The sequence below is a fragment of the Hydractinia symbiolongicarpus genome, chromosome 3 (assembly GCF_029227915.1).
Source record: "Hydractinia symbiolongicarpus strain clone_291-10 chromosome 3, HSymV2.1, whole genome shotgun sequence".
In the NCBI taxonomy this organism is placed as follows: Eukaryota; Metazoa; Cnidaria; class Hydrozoa; order Anthoathecata; family Hydractiniidae; genus Hydractinia; species Hydractinia symbiolongicarpus.
The window spans coordinates 33,728,546-33,741,145 of NC_079877.1; the positions used below are offsets into that span (position 1 = coordinate 33,728,546).

The 12,600-nt window shown below is 33.2% G+C and overlaps 1 protein-coding gene across 1 annotated transcript; it reads right to left on the minus strand.

The window, feature by feature from the left end:
• Positions 1–4,336: 4,336 nt before the first annotated feature.
• Positions 4,337–5,365, minus strand: LOC130637042 (uncharacterized). Its single transcript, XM_057446895.1, has 2 exons — positions 5,306–5,365; positions 4,337–5,188 (listed from the first exon to the last, which is right to left on the minus strand). The coding sequence occupies exons 1-2, from the start codon at positions 5,363–5,365 to the stop codon at positions 4,337–4,339; spliced, it is 912 nt and encodes a 303-aa protein (XP_057302878.1).
• Positions 5,366–12,600: the final 7,235 nt, after the last annotated feature.

Consider the following 12,600-nt stretch of genomic DNA (forward strand, 5'->3'; position numbering starts at 1 on the left):
TGTAACAACTCATTAAAAAGTAATTATTCATTATCAGGTTCTCTATATTTCAGCAATAAAGTGGATGCAATTTCTTTAATTTTCTTCTTCAATTTAATTACCTATAATATTCTTCTGAGTTTAGTCTGGTTATTACACAACGTTATTTAGAAAGTGCGACGACAGAGAGTAACATCTTACGGAAATCTTACTTAAGTCATTCCGCAGCTTCTTTAATAACTTTGGTTTGCGTATTGGTTTCTTGTTAGAAAGTCTGTATTTCACCTGTCTCATTATATCCCACCTCATTACTGTCTGTGTGCTTTTAATTTATTACGTCTTGAAATTCCACATTGTCGCTCTATTTTTTCATTGCTGATAAACTTTAATGGAATTAAGAAGCCTTGCGTCGACCGCTCATACAGCATAACTTGTTAACGTCCCAAACTCCCCATCAAGAAGGACTGTTTTTTCTAAGCTTTTTTTATCGTTATCGTTATCATTCGTATACGGGAGTACTGTAAAGTTAGGAAGAAATTAATTTGGTTTGTTGCCATGGTTTTACTGGGCAAAATGTAATTTTTAGGACGTCTGTGCTGCCAGGAAAGCATGTGGCTTTAAACGTGCTGGCAGGAGTTTTTGTTTAAGGTCACGCCTGTATTTTCAGTGATTTGGGATTTTTCAAGGTCGTGTTTTGTTTTTCAGTGCATAGAATGCCATGCATGGATCGAAATGTGTTAAAAACAGGATAAGTTGTTTGACTACTTAAAAACGTTGAATTTAGTTACGAGACGTTGCTATGCACTTAGTTTTGCTGTCGGTTGCTAAAAGAGCTAACATACGGGATGATATCTAACTTCTACAAAAATACTCGATTCCATCGTGTTCTGTATTAAGTTGTGTATCTTGTGGAAGACAAAATATAGTTCAGAAGGGATTTCCACCTTAATTAACGCCATCAAGGTAAACAAGACTTAAATATTCCACAAGACATCAAATCCAATTGTCCATTTTAAGGTCTCAGTACTAATAAGTGATAACTCGCCATAGACTTAACTTTACAATGCCAAAGATTTTTAAGGATTTTACAAATTCGAGAAGTCTACCTGTAGCATTGTCAATTTTCATTAAAAATCGCGGTGAAGTTTATTCACCTTCGTATTAAGGAGTTTGTGTCATGGCGGGGTGTAAAGAAACAATCACAAGTACATTATTATTTTTCGGTTTAAGCTCTACGTACAAAATTTAAAATACTTTACTGTTTTACAAAAAATCCTTTAATGTTATCGATCCCACAATAATATTTTTCTCATCTAAATCCCAGAAAAATTTCACAACAGTGTACTAGATAGTCATATAATTCGCATGAACGCCAAATGCCGCCATTTGCACCAAGCATTAATACGGCGGATAAGAAGAGTTGCAATATGTTAAAATATTTGCTAAGCCAACATTCCCAACTTGAGTCATATGAATTTTAAATGAGGCAGCAGTTGTTAAAGCAAAGGATGGCGCATGATACAGTGTACACACAAAGGTATTCAAAAAGATAACAACTGTGAAAAATCTCCAATGTCTGCTCTAAATATTTGGAATTGACATGCCAAAGAAACTTTTTAAGTATAAGATCACCATCGTGTTTAATATAAACTCCAACAAGATGGAAAAAGACACTTTTTTCGCAAAGTCCATTACATGATCCACGAATTGAAATTCTTTGCCATCTTTAAATGGTATTCTTTTTTGAAAAGCGTAAAACATAATGAATGCATTTGCCACAGTAATTGCCCATATTTCCACTATCATGCTGACGATGATTAAGTTTGTTCTGTTTATTTTCCATCTATTCGCCATTGCCAAACATCTTCTCCTTCTCAATTTTAGTTTTTTAAGAAACCATTGAACCACACTTTGCATATGCTGCGAAAGTATTCGTTCCAAAAAACTTATCACTGCGTGAATTAAGCTTAGTAAAAAATACTTTTGCAAATTGTCAATGTAGGTTTGATACGCACGATAGAGTAAAACACACACTACTGACAGACTTGTCGTCAAAGTAAAAACTCTGTCTGTCTCCACAAAATCTGCATTTGACCCAATAATAATATTGCATATAATGGTACATACATAACCAATAAGCGGAATAAATGAAGCTGTTAGGAACTTGAAGAGTGGTGAAAGACTAATATATATCGGGGTAAGTAAATAGAAGTTAATGCAACCAAATAAAATCACTGTTACATACTGCGCAAACAACACCACGCATATTTTTAATATCCCTTTCCTGCGACAATCAATTCTTGAAGCAACAATCCAAGTTGTATGGAACAGCATTATTGCACAACAAACATATAACGGGGTTTTAAACAATTTGTGACTACCATAAAAATGCGAGATGTGTGAAACCAGGTTGTAAATTACAACAAAACAACTGGCAATAACATTGTTTGAAATTAAAACTCTCATCTCGCTCAAGGGAAACTTTGTTATCAAGCATAAAGCGAATGGAAGTGAAATTTGAATTATAAAATCTTTTATACAGTTGCTGTAAAGTCTTACAAGTTCGTATTTTGGGTATATCTCTTGCCATTGCGATGTGTCGCAGAGTTCTAAAAACATAACACTAAAGTAGGCTACACCAGTAGACACTGCTGCCATAAACACACCAATAATGGTGATGTGAAAATTTGTTAAACAGGTTCTTATCCACACTCGAACTGCGGCGTCCATCTTCTTTGAAAGTTAAATATTCAAATGCTTTTAATTGGATTATAGCTACTAAAAAGTAAAACAGAATTATATTAATTTTTATAGACTTGTAGCTATTTAGTTTTTAGTAAGTGAAAGCAAACTAAAAATACATTTAATAGGAAAAAGTAGAAAGTAGTTAGTCAACTAATTATTATTATTATTTTTTTTTTTGGTTTTGGTTTTGGTTTTGGTTTTGGTTCTATGATGTTGAACAAAAAATAAGAGTCATTTTTATTAAGGAGACTCATTATCAACTTTTTGCGATTAATGCTTTTCGGTAGATATAAATATATATTTTGCATATTTTACTTGTACAGGGGTGAAGTTTTTTTATCGCCCTAACTAAAATTCACCCAGCTAAAAATGAAATAGCAAATCAGTTTTGAATTCGTTCATTTTAAGAATGGTGAAATATCTTTTGAGCTGGATACTTCCAAAAAATTAAAACGCAGCTAGGGATGGAAGCTTCATCAAACTATAACATTCAGGAAACATATTTTATCAAAACTAATCTTTGCATGCTACCATTGATGCCTTTTTTGGCAATTGTTATCACAAATCGAAATTTTTTGCTACTACGGATCTATTTGTAGTATGTGTTACTCACTTTGAATGCAGAGGTTTAATTATACTAAATATCAAAGCCTTTCTTTAGCAATTCTCAATCTGACCAACGACATACTTGACCATGAAGAAGAAAGAAGAAAAGAAGAAAAGAACCTATCTGACATAAATCTTCGTAACAATGATTTCACAAAAAATAATAAACGTTTTTTAGAATTGTCTGACAACCTTTGAGAATACGAGCAACAATTAAAATTTCAGGCTCAAATCATTGCTTTTATAACTCAGAGCAATCTTGAAATATCCAAAAGTATTATTTCCAGTGTTGCAGTAATATACTTACGGCATTCAAATATGCCTACGTAGCCAATAACCTTGCGAAAAAATTATTTTTGTAAAATAATATGAACCACTTAAGTGATCCCGATAGCGATTATAAATTAATATAGCGATTGCCGATGGCGATTATAAGGTAATAATAATAATAATAAATTATTTATTTAAGTAATTAAAGGTTTTCGTTTGAAATAGATCGGTACGGCGGGCTTTTATTGCCCAAAATGGTGGCATTTTTAATGATGAATGTATTGTCACATACGCAACAACATTTTTCTTGGAATTCACTATCTTTTATACCAAAGTAGTCCAATAAAGTTTTTCTTTGGTATACATCAACATTGAAACAAACCTTTTTCATGGATTTATTTATATAACCTTTCCTAATTTTATCTTCGAATAGGTCAGAATTGCAGAAATATAATGTTGCCTTTGAACATTGCCCCATTCTGCCAGCTCTTCCAATCTCTTGGGTGTACGACTTCAAATTTGATTTTGCATCCACGTTCATCCCCAATCCCGTTGTAGCAAACACAACCCTAATGTTGGATTCTTCTTTTTTAGGCGCGCTTAAAATTGTAGATTTCATTTCTATGGTTTGAGGAGCATGAAATTGGGCAAAAAGTCTATGTGATGGAATTTTCTTACCATGTACATACTGCTCTTCACCCAGAAAACGATCAAATGAGGAGTAACTTTCTCCCCATTATCTACGTTTCATGTATATAATAGTTAGAGGATACTTCTTCCGCAGAACTTTTAAGTTTTTCATTATAGGTATAACTTTTTTCTCATAGCTTTGGAAGCCATAAACTCTATCTACCCTGTAGCAGTTATCTAAATAAACATTTCGCCGATTCGGATTTGCTCTGATTACTTTGCAGCCAATTAATTTTAATGTATTTATAAGTATGTTTGTATTACATGGAGGAGCAGTTGCTGTCAAACACAAAAAATGTATATTTGGAAAAAATGCTTTCAGTGATGATAATTCTGAAAAATCTCTCCTAAACTCTTTACCCCGCATGTCACCACAATTTGCTTCATCAATGACGCATGCTGCAACATTTTCTTGATATGTGATAGAATTCATCAATAAACTGCCACGTTCACTAAGAATGGCTTCAGGATGACAAAACAAAATCTTGAGAGAGCCATTTAGAATTATATCACGCAACAAAGAAAAGTCCTCCTCTGTTGCAACAGAATCGTCTACATTTTTGTTACGCACATCTGCCTTGAATAATAAAGGAATAATATGGTTCTGTCTCAGACCTTGAAACATCAGCCTGTTCATTTGATCTTCGATAATGGAATTTAAGGGACATGCGACAACAACAATATTACTCTTTCCAGGCAAAATATCAGGTAGAACTTGAAACAGAAAAGTTTTCCCAAAACCAGTAGGCAAAGCAGCAATGACATCATGTCCATCTATCAAGTGTTGTAAGCACAAAATCTGTTTCGGTTTAAAGTTAAAGTCATCAAAAAAATTTCTTTCTATTCCAGATTGAAGACGCTGCAACATTACAGGAACCATGACGGCTTCAGAGCAACGCTAAATCACAAACCTAATTCGTCTGCATAAACGGTTACTTTTGCAATAAAGGCGACCAGCAATCAAGTCACAAAAATATGCAACATATAGTGGCATATTTTCACCACGTGACCAGACAGGTCCAGAGCTACTTTCGAGTTTATCTGAAAGAGCTCTGGGGTCGAGAATGATCCACATTTTCTTGTGATGCGGAATTTAGTATCAAAAAGACTTTTGGTCCGCACCTTTACAATTTATTGTAAAACAAAACGCAAATGAAACTCGAACAAAGAGGTATATGACGTTTTTGATTAAAATATCATAATGCATATAAAAGAATGTATAATTTTCTGCGAATACACAACGAATAATAACACACGAAATGAGTATATATAGGCTTCATTTTTGCTGGAATTAAAATATTAGTTACTGATCAATACCGAAAATTATTGTTTTCAAATTTTTCAAATTTGGCAGAAACCATTAAATTGCCAATGCTCCACCGCAGGCTGGTTGCGAAATTAAAACTTCTGCATATACGTATGCACGCTAAACGGTGTTCAGGATTCGCTCGTTGCACTTTTAAACATGCCACAGTCATTTTTCATTTCATGTCAGGTGCCACGAAGTGGCGAAATATGGAGAAAATCAGTTTATGCAGATGTTAGCATCAAATAGCACGGATCAAGGGTTTCGGATTCAACAAAATAACCTAAGTTCTCAACTGCGTGGTGAACGCGAACATTCCCAGGTGCTCAAATTGTCCACATCTGATATAGAAATGAGCGATATTGCTACTTGGGGCGACAAAGTTTAATTTTTGCATTCATGTGTCAACACTTTTTTCACTCAGTGTAGATTAACAGATTGAATCTCCTATATTTTTTGAATTTCCCCTTCGATTAAATAAGATACATAAACCTGAAGAACTACATCAGTGGCAGATCACGTTAAGAAAGTATAAAACTGTGTGTAAAAATTTGCGGGATAGAACAAAGTTTTAATATTTGCAGAAACATACAGAAACGACAACAATTACAATTATTGCCAGTAATTAAAACTGCTTCTGTATACATTGAGATTTTAAAAAGTCAACATATAAAGAGCTATAACTCAGGGACAGCTGTAATTTTTGTAATTTTAATTAACCATTGAACACTGGGTGATAGCGCGTAAGACGACAAAAAGGGCACAGAGAAATAAAGCAAATTTTTGACGATAGAATGTATTATCATGCAGGAAAGGGGACGATGGAGAATATTACCAAGACACTTCTAGAATTTCATAAATTTTTTACACTTGAAATCATTTCATCGTTTTGCTTTTGGTCTGAATCGAAACAAGTAGTCACAAGAAAGCTTTTGACCAAATGTCGTTTGATTAAACAAACTTTGAAGACTATCGTGTTCTAATCGGGTGAATGCGGGTAAGATGTCTCACATGTTGTTGCAGTAACACCCGAGATTTTTAATCTCAAGAAGTTGTGTCTCAGCTTCCGTATGCCAACATTATTTCCCATATACTTATAACACCATAATTTAATTGAAGTGCTTAGAATCAACAAATGCTTTATATTAAAAACGTTAGTAGGGTGGAAAAGAAGAGTTGCAGTATGCCAACCTACTCGCTAAATCACTATTCCCAATATGAATCAAATAAATTTTCAATGCTTCTTCAGTTTGCAAAGCAAAGGATGGCGTATGATACAGTGTACACACAAAGGTATTCAACAAGATAATAACTGTGAAAAATCTCCAATGTCTGCTCCAAATATTTGGAATTGACATGCCAAAGAAACTTTTTAGGTATAAAATCACCATCGTGTTTAATATAAACTCCAACAAGATGGAAAAAGACACTTTTTTCGCAAAGTCCATTACATGATCCACGAATTGAAATTCTTCACCATTTTTGAATGGTATTCTTTTTTGAAAAGCGTAAAACATAATGAATGCATTTGCCACAGTAATTGCCCATATTTCCACTATCATGCTGACGATGATTAAGTTTGTTCTGTTTATTTTCCATCTATTCGCCATTGCCAAACATCTTCTCCTTCTCCATTTTAGTTTTTTGAAAAACCAATGAACCACACGTTGCATATGCTGCGAAAGTATTCGTTCCAAAAAACTTATCACTGCGTGAATTAAGCTTAGTAAAAAATACTTTTGCAAATTGTCAATGTAGGTTTGATACGTACGATAGAGTAAAACACACACTACTGACAGACTTGTCGTCAAAGTAAAAACTCTGTCTGTCTCCACAAAATCTGCATTTGACCCAATAATAATATTGCATATAATGGTACATACATAACCAATAAGCGGAATAAATGAAGCTGTTGAAGAGTGGTAAAAGATTTAAATATATCGGGGTAAGCCCATAGAAGTTAATGCAACCTAATAAAATCACTGTTATGTACTGCGCAAACAACACCACGCATATTTTTAATATCCCTTTCTTGCGACGTTTAACTTTTGAAGCAATAATCCAAGTTGTATGGAACAGCATTATTGCAAAACAAACGTGTAACGGGGCCTTAAACCATTTGTGACTACCATAAAAATGCGAGATGTGTGAAACCAGGTTGTAAATTACAATAAAACAACTGGCAATAACATTGTTTGAAATTAAAACTCTCATCTCGCTCAAGGGAAACTTTGTTATCAAGCATAAAGCGAATGGAAGTGAAATGTGAATTATAAAATCTTTTATACAGTTGCTGTAAAGTCTTACAAGTTCGTATTTTGGGTATATCTCTTGCCATTGCGATGTGTGGCAGAGTTCTAAAAACATAACACCAAAGTAGGCTACACCAGTGGATACTGCTGCTACAAACACACTGATTACAGTAATGTAACAGTTTGTTAAACAAATCTCCATCCATTCCTGAACTGTAGACACCATATTTCTAAAGATCTATAACATTTAAATGCTCAGTACGGAAACGTCGTAATTTTTTAGGCAAAATGACTTTTGCATTTGTAGTCAAGCCTAATTTTATAACATTCTCTTTGTGTGTGTATAATTTTTGTTTTAACTAATACATACTTCGCCACATAGAAGCTTTCACATTTGACAACATGAATTAAACAGAAAGTATATGAAGAAAAATTAGACTGTGCGGTCATGCCTTCTTACACTGCTAAGCTGTTAATGGAAAATATTCTCATAAAGAAAGTTATTATGGCCAATTTAAATTCGTGTAAAAGTATTGAATACATAAATAACTTTTAGTTTAGTTGATACAAGCTGATATTATTCTCTCCATAAACCAAAAGCGGGTTCTGTTTGTGCAATATAGGGAGCCTAAGAATAAAAAAAAAGATTGAATATACAAAGTACATAACAAGACTTTTTCCTGGCAATTTTTGTTTGTTCTTTTAGATTAGCGTCCACGTAATTTCCTCATGGTTCAATATTATCACTCTAAACGTATTACGTCCCCATTCCCTAGACAGGAAACACTAATAACATATTATATACTAGCCCGAAGACCTGGCGTCAAAACGCCCGGTTAAGTCACGTTGAACGCCCGGTGGAGCGCTTAATAAGAGCCGTGAACTGTGCTACACATCCAGATAGGGCGCTTTAGTACAGGTATATGTCGTAAATTGAGTGAAGCGCACACAACATTATAATGTTGCAGGTGTAGTATATTTTTTTATAAAATACTTTCCCGCAACTTTAGCAAAAGTAAAAACAAAGTTTATAAGCTGTTGCTACCCCGTTATCGGCCAACATTTTTTATTTCGCGGAAAAAGTTTTCGTGATGGTTCAAAAATTAATCGTGAAATTGGGCTGACCGCTTAGTACTGGTAAACCGTGTTGCACATCGGTATATGCGTAATAGTATCGAAAGAAACTTTTTCGCAACTTCGGTTTAAAAGAGAAAAAGGTCGAAAGAAGACTAACAAGCTCACTTCCAAACCAAAATGGCTTTCGTAAGCGTAGCCCGATCCGTAGCATGTTTCTTCCGTCGGCATGTTGAAGCCGCGAAGAACTTGGATTGGTTATTACCAAAAATCGAGTCCGTGATCGGTCAAAACAAAGCCGGTTAAAAATGGGTTCTGCCGACATTCGAAATTAAGCTGCGTCGCCACTTTTAAACAGAAAATTATGCCAAGTTTTTGTTTCATTAAATTTAATAAAGTTATAAGACTTTGGTTGCTCAATTTCTTTTATAGATTTTAGCAGCTTATTAGAAAGCAACATATTTTCTGAATAAAAATAAAAAGAGTGGCACTTTATGAAAGTGGAGTGAGCTTTTAGTTGATTGTGAATTCGTGAATAACTAATTTGATAGTAGAAGTTATTTAGGCTTAGATTTGTCGTGGCGTTAAATTATAGAATAAATCTATGTTTGAGAATGGAATTGAATGATAATATGATGTGTAATTTCATTAGTTTAGCACGAACTTATTACAAATTTTATAAAAACTAAGTAATGAGAAAATTTAAGCGAAAATTTAAGCTATAGGAAATACTACTAAAATTCGAATAGCAAAGATCCAATTTAATGCATGACCTAGTTAGGGAAAATATTGCATAAGGTGTGTAAATATAAAATATTTACCGATTTGGCTTAAATGATATTTATTTAAGTGACAAAAGCACACCATTATCACTTTCAGTATGCTTTTTTGTTTACTATGCCAAATTTTGACAAAAACAGTGACGGACGTCAGTTAAGTCAAAATGTAATACCTTATTGAACATTGACGAATTACTTTGCCCGACATTTTTTGTGCGATAAAACAAGTCAGTGTTGTTGATTGTCGGCTTTTGGTTGTTTTTTATTCCGTAATGTTTGATGAGAGAAAAAGTTCATCCGTTGCAAACCTGAAACTGTGCGACATGAGTGAGCCCGAGAAAATGATGGGGCGTGGACATGTACTTGGAATTTAAAAGCGATATTTATACCATACGACATTTTTTGACTGTATCTTCGTGACGAGTATAGATGATCTAGTTGCTAGCTACAATCTCGCTTGTTTTTTTTCTATTTTTTTTGTTTTTAATATCTCATCAATTTCAACACCCACCTTATAGTGAACGACAATTAGCTTGTAAAAATATAAAACCTTTTTGAAAAAATGATATTAATTTTAAAATAAAAATTGCACAAGTCAAAATAACTTTTACAGAATCGTTAAACCAGACCATAACTATGTTCTCCCTGAACAAGTTTACTTACATCGGCATCATTTTGGATCTTCAATATTATATCAGATTTCGCGATTTTGGCACAACTTTTAAGGAAAAAGAACTTAGGTATTTTTAAAAACAATAAAAAATTTGTTTATTATATAAAAAATAATGCTTTGAGAAGTTTGTTTGAAGTGTAAGGCTGCTCCTGTACTAAGTTGGTAATTAAAACTGCATTGTGGCGGTTTTAAGGTACGTCAAACTAATCGTATGGACTTACTTCATTTTTCGCCGATATTCCTATTATTCAAAATGCAGTATAATTGTTCTTCCGCTCAAACGCAAAAACCTTCCGGGGTGCTTTATTAAAATGCGCTCTATTGATTCTTTGTAGACTCGACAATTACAAATAGATCTGTCAAAACCTCGACATTGTTTGTCTTGTGATATTATGGTAAAAAAATTAGTGGCCTACGTTATGCTATATTGTTTGTTTAAAGTTTCTGCATCGTTATCTTTCAGATAGAAAGCACAGGGTTCGTATTGGCGTGTTTACAAGTAATTAGTTGAGCATATTTAATAGGTTTTGTCCAATATATTTAAAAATAAACTTCTATTCTCCAATCATAAATTCAAAATTGTTCTTTTAAGATTAAGGAGTAACGAAATGGCTGTAAATCCAGGTTAATTTTAAGTGATGTTTTTTTAAATGATGGAGAGTAAAATTATATTTTTAGATCAATGTTTTTATTTCTTTCCCTGACTGTTAAGACTGTTGGGTGTTATTTTTGATGAAGAAAATATTTTCCAACCGTATACACACGATGTTTGTAATAGGGCAAATAGCAAGGTTAAAGTGCTTTTACGAAATGAATATTTCGGTCCGCCATAAGCACGAGCAATATCTCCAAATAATTGGCTAAGAGAAGAGACATAAACACAATATCTCATATTTTACATGTAGATATGACCGTGCACAACTTCCAGGTGGATGGTTAGAGTAAAACCAACAAATATTTCACGAAAAATATATGGATTTCGAAGATAATTTCAAATTTTATCAGAAAACTTTTGAAAACAGAGTTCTCATATATATACACAAATTTTTAAATTTCGTCTGTCTGTCTGTGACATAAAATCGTTATTTTATTGTCTACAATTTTTTACGGCTATTAAACGCCTTTATAAAAAGGTTCTGTATTTTATAAAACTAAATTTTCAAAAGAAACAGTCTACACTAACTTAATTTATTAGTCACGGTGAATAAACTTTAATTGTTTTTTTCTTTGGTCTTTTAATTGTTGTCTATTTCATCAAAAAACTTTAAATTATTCCCGCCTTTGATTTACATTTCCAACAAAACCAGACGAGAATATCAGAAGACTATGTGATATTGTACTCTGTATTGTGCGACAACTACTACTTAGCTAAAACTGAATTATTTTTTTTTTCAGCGTTTTATGAAGAACTTTATCGTTGGTAAAGTAATACCTTTTATCAGAAAAATCTCCGTCTCCTAACAACTGAAGTCGTTAAAAAGGCTCAATCTGGAATTGATGAAAGAATTATTTCATAAATAAGAAGATTCCATGCGCCCTTCGCTTTCGTAGTTTTTTTATCTGATATCGGGCAAAATATTTGATATTCAAAGCCTATCTAATGCTGATAAATTGACAATGTATGATTTGGCGTCACTAGTTCTTTAAATATTATGGTCTTAAAAACTTTTTTAAACGAGGAAAAAATTCTTTGAGTCTCCCTGCAAAGGTTTATGTCATGAACAACCAAAATTAAAAAAATCTTTAAGTTTTTTTTCAGGGGAATTTACAGATAACTTTCGACACACGAAAGTTTTTGGCTACTAATTTTTTTCTTAATAATTTTTTTCTGTCGAATATGCAACCCTACCATTAATTGCTCGAACCCTAAAACATTAAAAGTTTCAAGTACTACTCCCTTCCCCCACCCTCCTTCACGCTTCCCCTTAACTATCGTCATGGTATTGATAAATCAATAGTGAGTAGACAGCCGATTTTCTGGTTTAATTGAATTTGAATATGTTTAGAAAAATCTAATTCATCGAAATTTAAGTATTTTGTCCTACAATTCTATTTTATCAGGAACACATTATTTTCCGTAAGATTTGTAGAAAAACATGGTCTATCAAAAGTTTATACAGCGAAATCGTTGACACGAAAACAGCAAAAATTGCGAATTTGTTGCCACAAGAACAAGATCTTTGACGTTCAAAACTATAGGAGACACAATAAATTTGATAAACAATA

Excerpts from the sequence above, each read along its gene's own strand:
- LOC130637042 (XM_057446895.1), bottom strand. The coding sequence starts at position 5,365 with ATGTGGATCATTCTCGACCCCAGAGCTCTTTCAGATAAACTCGAAAGT. Across the intron at positions 5,189-5,305 it reads TCGAAAGTAGCTCTGGACCT|CGTTGCTCTGAAGCCGTCAT; the intron begins GTCTGGTCACGT and ends TTTGTGATTTAG.